Genomic DNA, 14,589 nt, shown 5'->3' with positions numbered 1-14,589 from the left:
CGCCTAAGCACTGCACTGCAATAATAAAACAAATTGAATACTGAACAGAGAGAATCTAAGTTATATAACAACGCAATACGGGTTAGACATATTGTGGACAGATGATTTTCGTCAAATAAAAGTAGTTTTGATAAAATTACAAATTCCGCGAGGAAATTCACATCAATATGTCCATAGAGAAGCTTATTTATAACTAAAAATGATCTTTATACTTGTAAGAGTTTATGGAATGAAAACTGCTTCAAAATTTTTTGAATTTGAAATCACAATTCCGAGTAGAGTAGTTCAGTATAGACTGAACCAAACCCTAACTCAGTGCACACAAAGCAGAGTGAGAAACAACAAAACAACGTTTCTTTTAATTTCGATTTATTTCGCTTTATATTTACACTTTATAGTTCTTAAGCGCTCAACAAATTAACAATTAGAATTAATAGATTATCCAAAAGATAACAGACAACACCACGACTCCCAAATCAATCATATTGATTCCTCGTATAACCGGAAAATGGAAAAATGCAGAGACCAAACCATGAGAATCAATATACGCTAAAAACAGTTTTGCCCTATGCGCTAGAGATGTGATACTCGAGCGGGCATTACTGAGTCAAACAATGTAACTTAAACATTTAAAGATAACTTTTTTAGAGATAACTTTTCTTACAAGTACAGACAATTATGGAAAAAGGACAAGGATATATGACTAAGAGTCAGTTAGGAAAAGTAGGTCGATGTTGTAAACCTTAAAATAGTCAAAAAAAGAAATTCAAAGTCCACGTTTGATTATGATTCAGCACCAGGAAAATCAGCACAATGGACATCATTGAAACTTAAACATTTTCTAGATCATATCCCTTCACAGTTTAGCCGTTCAAAACATTTAATTTTGATTTCCAATTACAATAGGATCTTAACTAACTTTATAATAAGGAAAGTAAGCAGCAAATCAAAACTGCCGCTAGAATCACGGACGAACTGTTGTTCAGTTTAGAGAAGTTCAAATACAGAAGAGAAATAAAAGGAACTTTATTATGACGAGGAACGGTGATGTCAGAAATTTTCTTCTTTATTTTATGGCATTTATTAATTGTGATAATAATTTAAAAGTATATCAACCCTTCACCCAAATAAAATACTCCAGAATTTGAACTCCCGTGTAAAGAAAGATGCAGAAAAAAAAACTTGAAAAACAAACCTGACGAAACCTAGCGTCGCGGAAAAAAAGTGAAATACAAATATTTGTAGTCTAAAGTTTGTTTCAAAACAGCCAGAACAATCTGAAATCAAATGTAATCAATAGTCTGAACGTTAAAATTCAATGCGACGACAATCAATCACTGCCAAAGGCGGGAGTCGGTGTCTTTCAGAGATCTGACATTGACGGAAACAACCATCGCACTCCATCTTTTCACGTAGTTACAGCAGCGTTCACAAAACGTTATCACTTGAGACTACTTCTGCTGAGAATGTGGAACGGTCCTAAGGATGTTAAACATAGCTTGCGTTTTGTTTTATGGAAGTTATAGCGACGTCCTTCGGTCGTTGACTTTGTCATTATATCCTTTGCGATGTTTTATATACTCCACTCCACTATACTAATTGCATCCGGAAGTTTAGTTCTTTGATTCAATCGCACAAAAGAGACAAAAGAGCGAAAAAAAGACTCATTTCCTGGATTTTTTTTCCTCAAAAAAAAAGTGGCCGAACAAAACGTGCTTGTAGCAGTCAACATGCAACAGATCACATAAAATCAGGCAAATGAATTTTGATGGAATTGCTTGGGAATTCCAATTCATTACGTATTTTAAATTATCAAATAGATCATCACAATGGCTTTAGACGAGAAGCCCACTACTGCGAACGGATCAGTCTCAACATCGTTTCAACATCGTCAGGGAACCAACTTGATAAGAAATGGATAGGTACGTTGATCAAAAGAAAACCATGGAGGTTTTAGTTTAAGAAACGACCTACACTTTCTACAATGATGTGACGGCTACGCTCGAGGTGGTTACGATCGAGAGTGGACCCCTGACTGCATCACTCATAGTCGCAGTTCGCAATGGTCCCACCTTGATCCCAACTGCCAGCTCCACCGCGTCACTTCGAAAGCAGCCGCTTACCATCGCTTATTCTTGCTCTCCGCTCAATAACGTGAAATTCCGAGCAGGAACGAAGGCGGCAAGATTTTATCGCAGTTGAGGGCAATGTGTGGTCATAATGCGCCAATCAAAAAAAAAACATTAATTTAAACAAGCACTGTCCGTGATTAGTACACTGAGTGAGCTGTGGATTTAAATCACATTTCAACATTCGATCCACAACAATTCGTGTTAGAGCATCGAGAATTAAAAAAAAAGGAATAAGCCTCTTTTGACAAGACGCGCAAGCTCTCAAACAAGTGCATGTTGTTGAACCGCTTAGCCAATTGACACTATCTCGACCGAATAATACAATGAAATTAAGTAAATTAAGGACAATAAAACCCTCACGAAATCACCAGAAAAATCAAAAATAGCTTTTATATTTATTCATTCACAAACTTGGAGCTTATATTCACTCTGGATTAACGCTAATATGAACCGTAATGCTAGAAGCAACCCAAAAATAGAGATTCTCTCCATGATGGACTATAACACACTTGTAGCGAAAAAAAAAAAGTTTTAAAGATGATGATCGATGGGAAAACCAATAGACTATATGTGAATAGTATGTACAGTTTCTCATAATTTTCAATAAAGAATAAGTACAAAATGTCATCAAGGAATCGGCACATAATCTTCAAAAACTTTTGTCTTGCAGCTCCTCACTGATCTTCTCATGCGCGGTTTCGAGGTCTGGAATAGATAAGTTCACCTTAGAAACAAAATTTCTCAGCTGGGGTAGCTTTGCAACAACAAAAAGGAGGAAAACTGGGAGAAAATAAAGAACGTTAACCCCAAAACACCGCATAATAGTCATAAAAGTCAACACATCAGTTCTTCAATAGAAAAAAAAAACATTTGAAGAGATAAACTTACATAATCGAGTTGCGGTAATGAAGCAAGTGATTTCTGTTCAATAGACAACGGCTTTTCAACTGTCACTTTTTCCTGGGGTCTCCTCTGTGAAATTAATGTTAAGTCATGACTGGCGTTTCAGCATGAAATCAATAGAACCAACTCTTTTTGAGAGGGGAGACTTCTCATCAGAAGTAGTAGCATCCAGCTCATGTGCGATAGCATCTCCTTTAGTTTCTTCGGAAGCTATTTTTCCTATTTGGGAATCTGGAAGAAACATTGAAAACTAAATTAAAATAAGATTTATTAAATTCTCACTAATGTACGCAATACCTGTCTTTTTTGATATAGCTGGTACTAAAGTCCTATTCTCATTCTCAACAACAATTGTTGAAACCTCCGGAAGGGAACATATAAGGTCTTGCTCTGTCCTTTTTCTTTTTAGCTTAGAAGCAGTGCTGGAAGCTCGAGTTCGTACAACAAAACAACCAGTAGTGTTGAAAAATCCCGAAGAGCCGAAAGCAAATGCCAACAACTTACCTTTCGCTTGTTAAAAGTGGCATCTCAACAGCGCAGTCTTGTTCTCCTGGCAAAATTGTATTGGCTGGTGTAAGATGAGGAATTCTGCGTCTGCAGATTGGCCAAAATTTTCGTTATGAGGACCATCAAATTCTTCTTTTAACACCTTACCTTGACTTATTTCTTGTGTGATTCTCAGTGAATGATTTTGATAGTGATTCCATACGCTAGAAATCAGACAGACAATAAATTATGACATGAGATTAAGCAAGACGAGCATTAAAAGCAAAAAACCTTTTTAAAAAATGTTGGGGCGTAGAAACTGACACAATTTTTGGTGCTACCATAGTTGGAAGATCAGACATTAAGGTCGGAAACGCTTTTTCGGGGTAATTTCAAATGTAGAACACGAATGTAACATTACCATATTATAAATCTTGTATATACTTACTTCCGGAACTATCGATTTCTCTGGATGTTCCGGTAATCATCTCCGAACAGTTTTAAAAGTTGTTCGAATTCTTTTTTTTATGAATAAAAACTGCGTTCAAATTCAAATTTCACGACATGTCAATGTTTCCCTATAATTACTTACTTACTAACTAACGGTGTGTGAAATAACCCCAAGAGACCGGACGGCTCGAGAATTAAAAAATTGAAGAAAACGGAATGGCCTTCTCCAACCACCTTTGTAATCAATCCCCACACCATCTCTAATACATCTTTGATGTCAATCTGGAAAATACACTTACAGAATATGTATCGTCACCATCAGCGCATTCTTCATGATATTCACACATCTTCTGACTATTAATGCAGCACGCCTTAGACATGCCATTCGCACAAAGATAACTACGAAATAGAGGACAAGGGATGCCGAACTCTCCCCCATCACAAGAACATAACAGGGAAGCCGCAGCTCGAGCGCGTTCTGGAAACGATACTTGTAAAACAGACAAAAAAAAAAACGCAGAACTGCTCATCTTCGTCAAAAATCACGTATGTTGTTATGTTTTAACTGTTGTACGTATGTTTTAACTGGAAATGCACAGATTGTGAGTAATGACCAAAAAGATTTCTTTTTCCTCTAGTTTCAGTTGCAATAACTATTACTGTTTCGAGGAGCATCTCGTAACATTTTCCTCAAACTTGAAAATTGATACAAAAATGAGAAGCATTTTCAAAATCTTAGATACCAGTTAGAGAAATCCTCACTGTATAAGATTGTTATGCTATGATTTTTTTGATTCTGGTCTTTTAAAATTATTGAAATGTAATGTGAACTGCTTAAACCAGAGCATTTTTGGCACCATTCATTCGTCCAACATTAGACTCCACGTCAACCCTCCATCATCCATTAGGTTTTCAATACCTCATACTGTCGTTCACAATGTTTTTCCCTATTTTCTTCTTTCGTATTTTCTCGAGTTCTCTTTCAATTTTTTAGTTCTCACTAAATGTTCTCAATCAATACGCAGCACAAGTGTCGCTAGCAGCGTCGGCGGTCTCAACACCTTGATTAAATGCAAAAAGCTGAGAGTGTCGAAAGTAATTCATTCTGTCCACTTGACACACCATTTCGATTATATGAAAAACAACAATCGATTAAGCCAAGAAATCAAAATGTTATTCAGGAAGAGCAATGTCAGGAAGAGCAGGTGATTCTCTATCAAATGATATATAATATGACTTCGTCAACACTTTTTGTTCCCAAGTGCATTTCCAAGTTTGAAAAAAAAGGCCAAAAATTATTCCTCAACCCAACATATGGTTGTGATAGTTTGAAAAAAAAACAGAACAACTTTTACAAAACATATCGTATTATTTTGTAAAAATATTGTATTATACTATTAGTATGTATCATATTACCATATTGTAAGAAAATCTATATAAACAAGGAATACAAAGCTCTTCTGAATTCGCCACAGAAAATTGGGGAAGGTTGAAAGCGCACCACTATTCATTTGTTCTGATTTTTCTAAGGATGTTAGACCTATTCGCACTACTGTTTCGCATACTTCACTGAGCAGCAACTTTAAATGACTTAACTCTCACGCTACTATGAAGGAGAAATCACACTAGTTACCTTCATCCGGCATCATAAGCAGTCCGTAAGAAATTGGCAAAATGTCATATGGATTAACCCAGGCGCTGACCGAACCTGGAACGACAAAGTATGAACGTAAAATTACGGAATGTACGTATCCGCAGGGATGAGTCTGTTTTGCCCAGAATCACTCAACTAGTGTCGGAAATTAGCCAAAAAAAAAACTAGCACTAGTAATGGGGGACCGACCATCACTAGCGTACTGCTAACTACAGTCCATTCGCAACATATTTTACAGCAAAAATGTAAAGAAAAAAGTCAGAAGCAGAGAAAGCCGTGGAAGTTGTAAGGCGACCAGCTGACGATATCGTCACCTGCCACAACAATCACAAGCAAAAAATATCTAGCGGTCTTTTCCGTACTCTGATCTTTTTATTAGCTCAATTCACTTGATTTCAAGAGGCTGTAATGATCAATGGCAAAAAAAAAAGAAAAGAAAAAGTCAATGATACTGTGGCAGAATCTACTCTCAAGACCAATGCGATTAGCTCCTCGTACTCATGTTCTTTATTTTCTTGAGATGAGAATTTTGAGTAATCTTGAGATAGAATCTTGAGTTTCTTGAGATGTTCCAACATGAAAAAAAGAATTTTTTTTTTGAAAAACCATTTCTTTTTATTTACGCCGCACCTAAGGAAGAAAAAGAAATAATCCCTACCCTCATTTGGCCACGGATCTTTACTCTTCGAGAAATGCACACGATAAGGGAAATGTGGACTGTTTTCCCAATCTATTCCTCCAATGTACCCGTATAAATAAGGCAGTGTATTTCCTCGTCCTGGTACCACATCAAAATTACGCAACTGGAATTAAAATTTCATCAAGTTGAATGTATTTAGACACAAAAATCTGATAATCGTGACTGGAACGCTCACATAAACTTTCTCGCCAACTTCAAATCTAGGTGGAGGGGCGCGATACTGATCTTCGTTACTTTCGACGTTTACATCGAGTTGTTCATCGAATTCCACATCAATATGACCGTCTTCCTCACCTACAGATAGCTCTTCACCCAACAACCATGGTGCGATTCGATGGTCGGGAAGGTTATACGGTTTCCGATTGAACATGCGCTACAAATGGAAACTTCTTTCGTTTTGGTGGGAGTGAGGTACTACTAAGAAATAAGAAATCCTTATTAGTTTTACCTCAAATGGTGACTTCTTTCCTGTCTGATTTAGCACCATTGTTGTAAACTGCACCATTTCGACCCATCGATGCTTACTTTGAAGTTCAAAAGTGGACTGTTCGTAGAGCACTCGAAGGAATGTATTGTGATCAGAGGTTACAAATGAAGAGCTGTTTTTCTTAATGTGAAAGTATAAGTGCAAAAATTCAAAAGAACAGATAGAGTGAACAAAGATGTAGCGCTCTAAATCAAAGACCCGCGAATACGTGCAACTCGGATGAGAAAAAATGGCAAACAGAAAAAATCCTAGATGTAAGCAAAAGGATGAACAGGGATAAAAGAAAAACGGGTGGGACGTAAATACAGCAGACGATGATGTATACCTGCAAAAGAAATGAGTGAGAAAAAAAACGGGTAGGAGGTGATGAGATATTTAAAAGATGAAAAAATAATATTTAGGACAATGAGAGGTTTCGATGAAAAACACATGAGATGAATAAGATAGAGAGAGTTGTAGTTAAGATAGAGCGAAAGAAGATGACAAAGAAACTTACAAGAAGGAAGTATTCGATGTAAATGTTGAACAAAAAGGGAGCAGTAGAAGAAGCTAGCGAAATAACAGAGGAATGAGGTAATTTATGTTAAAACAAAAGATGTGAATAAAATCTAGAAGCGTAAACAATGAGTAATGAAGGAAAAGGAAAAGTCAAGAATAAGAAAGCGGTGCAATTACATTTTCCAGCAGCTGTAGTAAAACAAGTTCTTCGAAGACTTAGAAACTCACATCGTATAGGATTTCCTTCAATGTAACTCGAAAAATATTAGCAACTGCATTCATAACATCACGAATTAAAGTCACGGAGTGTCCACAGCAGAAACCCTCTGTAAGAAAATTTGACACATTTTCGTACCTCACGTTATTCAATCATCATGAAGTAAAATTAGGTGATTTATAACACTTTTTAGTGTCCGTAATATTTGATTAAAGAATAATACTAGTGAAAGATATCAGTTGGCAAAGAGAATGACTCAATGCCAATACAACTAGTTATGGTCGGGTCAAAACGACACGAAGCAGGGTGCAGTTGCGTAAGTGGCTTACACAACTACACCATGCCTCTTGTCATTTTGATAACTGGTAACTCCTTTCGTAAAATCTCAGTTGCTATTAATTCTATTTTAGTGACGCATTGATATCACCCTTATTCTAGTCCTTGTTGGTTTCAATCTTCTTTTCTTGACACCAAAGATATAGCAGTTGCTCCCAAACATAGACTGATTGTCGTACAACACCGTCATATTGAATGTCCTATCGGCGTGCAAATAAGAATTCAAATACTGGAGTCACTGCCCTACGCAAACCTTTGTTGAGTTTCCATGATAGCAATAAGTATTAAAGAGAAAAGTAAAACTCAGCGTATCTAGCAAATCGCACCACTAAATGCACTGATTCTAAGCTTCTAAGGACAGATTTTGGAAATACCTGGCATTCCAAATTGTAGGAAGATATCAGTCAGTATCCGTATAAGCAATTGACGCATGCCCATTTCAGGTATGGGCTTAGCGAACATATATCCAGTTTTTACATCAGTCATTATTAAGAGATGCGAATATACAGTGTTCACGTAAACACAGCTATCGGCGGAGATCAAATCTATCTGAAAGTTGTTATTTTTATTCTTTCTGGCTTTCTTCTTAAACCTGTTTACCTGGAGGTACTGCATAGGCCGATCCGCTGGGCAATCTGCCGGCTCTGGGAACACAACATCGACTGGCCCGAAAGGCTAAATTCGATGAGTTCATTGAACTCAGTGTAGTTGTGTATTACAAATTATTTTCATAGCTCACGGTGAGAGAATCGACGCTATCCAAATCATCATCTTGAATACTACGATATTCTTTGGCGTGACCATAATGAAATAACTGGTAAAAAGCGTCCACACGACTGCAAAACACAGAGTAAGTTACAAAACAATTTAACAAAGAACTAGAAGTAGTCAGAACATACCCTGTCTTGGGGTCAATTTTGAAGGAGATCTGCGCGGGACACCAAGCTCCCTCTTTCATCATCCGAACCTGAGGTAGCTTGTGTCTAAAGTATCACAACTGATCCCACAAATTTGATAGCGAATCAACGTTTCCACAGGTAACTGTGCACAACTTCACTAACTTTTTTTATAAAGTTATTTTGCTGTGAAAGTTTTCCCTCTCATATAAAGACTCATATAAAGTTGCTCCTCAAGTAAATTGGGTGTTTAGTCGTAAGCCTTATGTCAACAAGATAATGAATGTGTGGAAAATTCATGTAGATTACAAATCTCGGGCTTTAGCTGCATGAAAATATTTTTCAGAAGCTTGAGTGCCTAAATCCTTATCAAACACTCCTTTAATTAAGTATTAATAAGTCTGGTTATGGCACAGCCGATAAGGAAGAGACACCAAAGATGCTTCCGTAGCCTTTCTGGTCAATGCTTTGAAGTCCAAACTTCAAAGCATAGACCAGAAACATGTGCTCATAAGTCGCGTTTTAGCGTTTACAGAAAGAATTTTTTTATAACTTGTTGATCTTACCGTCTACCAGTGAATTATCTTGATATAGAATATATTGAAACACCTTGATAGAGATTTTTCAATGCTAATTGAGTAAGAAAGTCCTGCTCAACCAAACCCGTCATAAAATTGCCTCCGAAAAGCCGTGAAAATGTCTCTACGCGTCCGGATCTCTAATCTACACGAATACTTCAAGGTGAATCTTGAAGAACAGCAATGTACCAGTTCGAGACTTTTTCTGTACAAAAATTGAAGCATTTGATGAAATGCGTACCTTCGAATTTAAGTCTCAAAACCGGGGATCCTTTTCCGGGCAACTTAATAAGGATAACTGTGGAGCACATGCACATGCGAAAATGCAAAAATTGCAAAAACTATTTTTTCTAGCTACCATTGTATAATCACAAAAATACGATGTGTCCAAAGAGGAACCAACGAAACATAATCTTTGTGAAACACCTCACCGTCTCGACTGTAGTATCAATTTGTGTTCGCTCTTTGAACAATGCATTATTTGTCTCTTATTATGCGGTTGCTTCGTATGCATCATAAATCTGCAATTGCAGATCGATTCTACAAGATGTCGAAAACGCTGCAATTGAAGCTTTCACAGCAATCTTGTTACAAAAGTTACTACTTGAACGGAGCAACTTACCTCAAACTCCCCAATATTAGCAAAAGTTCGATGATGCATTTCAATAGGTAGTTTGTGGTCGATCTGTAAAAGTGATAATAAATTATATTGGGAAAAGTTCAAGAAAAGAGCACTTACGAGAAGATGTTTTCTCAAAACAATCATAGACGCATAGATCTCCCGACATTGAAGCACCGGACATACATGGTTGTTCTTAAAGAAAAATTCTTAGCAAAAACTGCCACGGAATGAGGAAAGTGTGGAAACTCACGTTATATGAACCATGAACTTTATATCTATGGTGTGTATATGAGGCTTTATTGTCAAATTCTACTGTATCACCAAGTTCTAGGCATATCCGACAAACAAACATTCCATTAGCAGTTTCTAAGGGTTGATACAGCTAGAAAAGAACAGCAGGAATTTTAAGTAAGCACAAGTTTTGGAAATAAATCAGACCTGAAAGATGATGTTCTGATCATGCTGAGTGTGCACCATGCTGTCATATTCATATAAATACTGCCGACCTTCGTCTAGTTCACCAACCTCCTCGACAGCTTCAGTCATCAAATCATCCGCAGCTATGACTTCAATCTATGAATGACAGTGTTATTTACTTACCCGACGAAAATTTTGAAAAGATCCATGACAGAATGCACAAGATCCACAAGGATTTGATGAAAAGTTTGACAAAAAGTAACCACATGATTAGAAATCTGTCATCATATAAACCATTACAATAGAAGGACGCTATCCTGACTTTGCTTACAGCAAGGCGCTGTGGGTAAAAAGTAGTTGTGGAGGTGAACACTCAACCATGCTCTTATTTCTGGGAGCTCTATCTTTCTTTCTCTTAGTAGCTTTAGCCGGGAAAAAGGAAGTTCAGGGGGGAGGGGGGCGGGGAACTTACTGGCGGCCTTATTTCTCGACGCCATAGATGCGATAGTCGGAGCCGGTGCTCTGACCCCCTTCACTTTTGAACGGTAGGGGAAGGGACCTTCACTTTTAAACGGTTGGCGAAATTACCCCCTTCACTTTTGGACGGTTGGCGAAAGGCCCCCTTTACTTGAGCAGCACCCTATGAGCTAAACCCCCTTCACCTGAAGGGATCTGGCCTCTCCCTATCTCACCTATCCCCGACGCTCTTACTTTTTTTTTCTCATAGTAACTTTAGTTAACATGTCATAGATCCTCTAAGACTAATGCTTAGGTCTTAGTGCCCCGATTAACTCAGTTAATTCCACAAATAGGAACGTCGTTGAGGGCCTCCCTTCCTCAACTATCCAATGCTTTTTATTTACGCTCTTCTAGTAAAAATGCTCAAAACCCACACGAAGAAGCTTTATGTGGCTTTATGTATAAAATTTGTAGGGCCGGTACCTTCCAAATAGGAGTAATACGAACACTGGCAAGACATTTTTTCAAACTTTAATTCCTAGTAGTAGAAAAAACCACAAAATTGTTGAAAAAAACGACTCACTATTTCATTGGACATCTCAGAGAAGTCGCGATGCACGGAGTCGCCAACATAGATACTATCCTGTAACATATTCAATATTGCAGATCGTTAGGAATCATTTAAGGTATTCGTACACATATATACAATATATTATGTACTGAAAACATTATATATTGAAAATTAAATAAGTGGTTTTTGACTGCAAAAGTGGATGGAATGTATGCAAAGAGACAAAGGTAGTCGAGGTTAGATAGTCACATTTTGAACTCAGATCCATTACAAATCACTTGTACTATTAAGGAAAAAAAACATCCAAACGAACAAAATCCACCTGTTCTTGCTGATGCTGAATCTCATCTTTTCCCTCATTGATCTGACCACCCTCCGGTATCGTACCATCTTGATCCTGCGGTTGAACCGACATCTAACATGAAGAACGACAACACTGCATTCAGAAGCACTTTAAATCAATGGCGGGCAACCAAACAAGCAGCTGCGCCCAAGCACCGCCCCCTACGCTACGCAAAGGTCGCGCAGTTTCCCGGAATGCCTGGCTTGCGTAAATCTGGAAGGGTCATCCTATGTAAGTGGGTGTGAATGTGGTACAACCTATTCCATATGCATTGCTTATGGTCAGTTAGTTTTATTAAGGTACTGCGAATTTCTGGAAATCCTTGGAACTTCAGATGTTTGCCTGAAATCATAATCAAACCCTAAAAGTAGGATGTTCCTTTTTCTACGGAAGATAGAAGACATATTGCCATGATATTGTCCGTTATTTACTGCTTCAAAAGCTCCAGCTTGCATCATTGTGTTATTCCTGCTCACCATACTTTCTGTATGGGACCTCTACTTGATTGTATTTGTTACTGTTCCATTGTCCCTTTTTTCTCGAAGTAAATAATTAAATCAGTCGGGGGCCCTAAGGCCTAAGCACTAGTCTTAGAGGATCTATGAGATGTAGGCTAAAGTTACTAGGATTACTAGGGCGTCGAGAAATAAGAGTGCCAGTGTCCTCTCAACTACATTTTCTCCGGATTTCATTCATCCGATTTTGCAATTCTCGTTCAATCCCTAGTCAATCAATCAATCAATTAACCAATCAGTAAATCAGTGTGAGGCACAATTAACATGAAACACGAGAAGATCGCTCTGAAAAGCTTGCGGTTGTAATTGTTTACTGATGCCGTTACTCATTGATTTCTTTTGCATGCGTACTGACACAATGCACATTTCTTCTTATCTTCTTCTTGACCCGAAGAGATTTTTGACCTTTTCTTATCCAAATGGCTTATATTCACTTTTACTAATAACAACTGAGGGAACTTGGAGCGAATTTTTCACGAAATTCGAAAGATGAACGGCGAAACCCTCACTATATATGGTGATAGGCACTTTTCGGGGTTAAGGTGTACGAATAACATCGCACTCTTTGTTCTCTTAAGTAAATAATCAATGTTCAATTTGTTTTCTAATTCTGTATCAAGTATTCCTATGTATCTTCGTTCATTTTCCACGTATTCCACTCTTCAAGATCTGCAACGTTGCCAGCTTTATGTGTTTTCAACTTTCTCAGAAACAAATCTCATCTGTTATTGCATTAGAAGCACGACCTTAGTTGGACGGCGGGAGGAGAAGGGGGGCTTAGTGACCACAGCAGATCCAGGATATGCCCACACTGACCTACCGAAAGCTTATTCTTTACAGCACATATTCGTCTGCGCCTAATCGGCTGCGGGTTCCTAACCCCAGCTCTCAGAAGGATTTTTGCGTTTAGCATTTTTCCAACTAATATTTCTCTCCGAGTCGCATTTTTTCACATATTTCTTTTTCGATGTCGTTTTACCTTCCTCCCAACGATGGTGTTTGAATGGTACTGTACGTGTAGACCTCTAGGACTTTTGGGACCTTGGCTCGTATCGATCCAAGGAATAGATGGTTCAGTTGGAGATTTATTCGCGTAGATAGACGACCACACGGTACCGATGAAGGCGAAGTCCTGTCCTATTCGTATGTAGCAAGAGTTACTACTCCCTGAAACTATAGTACAGTCAAAACGACGTGCAGCACGGTGCAGTTGCGTAAGCGCTTGCGTTCGAAGCAACACGGTGGAGCACAGCGGTTAGGATCGAGTGAGTGAAGACCTTTACTAGTACCGTCCATCGCTTCAGTTCACCCATAGGTCCCACGTGGAATCCAACCGCCATCTCCAACGCGTCGCTTCGAGCGCCGCCGCCTACGCAACTGCACTGTGCTTCATGTTGTTTTGGCCCGAATTGAGCTGCAGTGAGGTCGCGATAAGTGGCCATCATCGCTATGACGATGACATGGTGTTTGCGTTTTCCAAATAGTCGATTTAAGCATAGGTCAGCTTTGAAAAAGCACGCATAGGCCAATCAATATGCGAATGCTGCGAAAGCACACTTGCGATTCACTTTGATTTTAAACTTGTTTGCATCTTCCTGAAAATCCACCAAGTCCGAGCCTCACATTCCTTTCGAGCCTAATAATCATATCTTCTGAACCTGTAATCGCTATTCCATTGAGGTTTTCTTTTGAACCTAACAATCATTGCTGTATGCATGTGCTTTATGAATCGTGCGCGTTCCAGTTTGGATATCGAACACATCAAGGGACATCGATTCGATAGTAGTGTTTTCTTCAACTGTCCCAGCTACTAATGTACGCGTTCTTTTAGAAGAATAATGTCCTTCCACCTGGATTGGGGATCGAGCACCGTAAGACATTCTAAAAATGAATATGATGACTGGGGGACCATGCGTGCTCGTTTATCTCGTTTTTACTATGGACAACCACTGCTATTATATCAAGCAGAGCGCAGTTATATAGAATTCTGCAAGCTCTGTTAGTGATCAATTAGTATACGTATAGTCAAGTCGAAACGAAACGGAGTACGGTGCAGCTGCACAAGCGGCCGCGCTCGAGGCGACGCGGTCGAGGCGGAATCGAGGTGGGACCATCGTGAACTATGGCTAAGAATGGTGTTGGCAAGGGTCCCTTTTAGATTCTAACCGCTAAGCTCCGCTGCAGCGCAGCCGCTTGCGCAACTGCACTATGCGTCATGTCGTTCGTTTTGATCTTAAAGTAACTTTGGTGGTGAGAGCAATCATAATTATCACACACTTGGGCCGAAATAACCTAACGATTACAATAGATCCGCTGTATGTGTGT

The 14,589-nt window shown here is 38.6% G+C and overlaps 1 protein-coding gene across 2 annotated transcripts; it reads right to left on the bottom strand.

Annotated features, from left to right (window-relative positions):
* Positions 1 to 3: 3 nt before the first annotated feature.
* On the bottom strand, positions 4 to 11,821 carry RB195_004888 (uncharacterized protein; the record flags this gene model as incomplete). 2 transcript variants are annotated; one of them, XM_064177097.1, is made up of 25 exons in its annotated part: positions 4 to 15; positions 1,196 to 1,246; positions 2,811 to 2,837; positions 3,021 to 3,104; positions 3,163 to 3,266; positions 3,333 to 3,457; positions 3,540 to 3,629; positions 3,690 to 3,745; positions 4,271 to 4,449; positions 5,605 to 5,679; positions 6,284 to 6,428; positions 6,501 to 6,698; positions 6,774 to 6,932; positions 7,539 to 7,636; positions 8,238 to 8,412; positions 8,464 to 8,538; positions 8,603 to 8,699; positions 8,763 to 8,846; positions 9,769 to 9,896; positions 9,960 to 10,022; positions 10,077 to 10,151; positions 10,210 to 10,341; positions 10,398 to 10,532; positions 11,419 to 11,478; positions 11,729 to 11,821. In XM_064177097.1, 25 exons carry the CDS (start codon positions 11,819 to 11,821, stop codon positions 4 to 6), a joined length of 2,520 nt encoding a protein of 839 aa, XP_064034221.1. The 2 variants fall into 2 exon arrangements, with proteins under 2 accessions (XP_064034221.1, XP_064034222.1); XM_064177096.1 differs by lacking the exons at positions 4 to 15; positions 1,196 to 1,246 and having other exon boundaries at positions 2,760 to 2,837.
* Positions 11,822 to 14,589: the final 2,768 nt, after the last annotated feature.

Source organism: Necator americanus, chromosome I (assembly GCF_031761385.1).
Source record: "Necator americanus strain Aroian chromosome I, whole genome shotgun sequence".
NCBI lineage: Eukaryota > Metazoa > Nematoda > Chromadorea > Rhabditida > Ancylostomatidae > Necator > Necator americanus.
The sequence above is the reverse complement of the archived record's forward strand: the minus strand, read 5'-3'. Positions and strand labels throughout refer to the sequence as shown.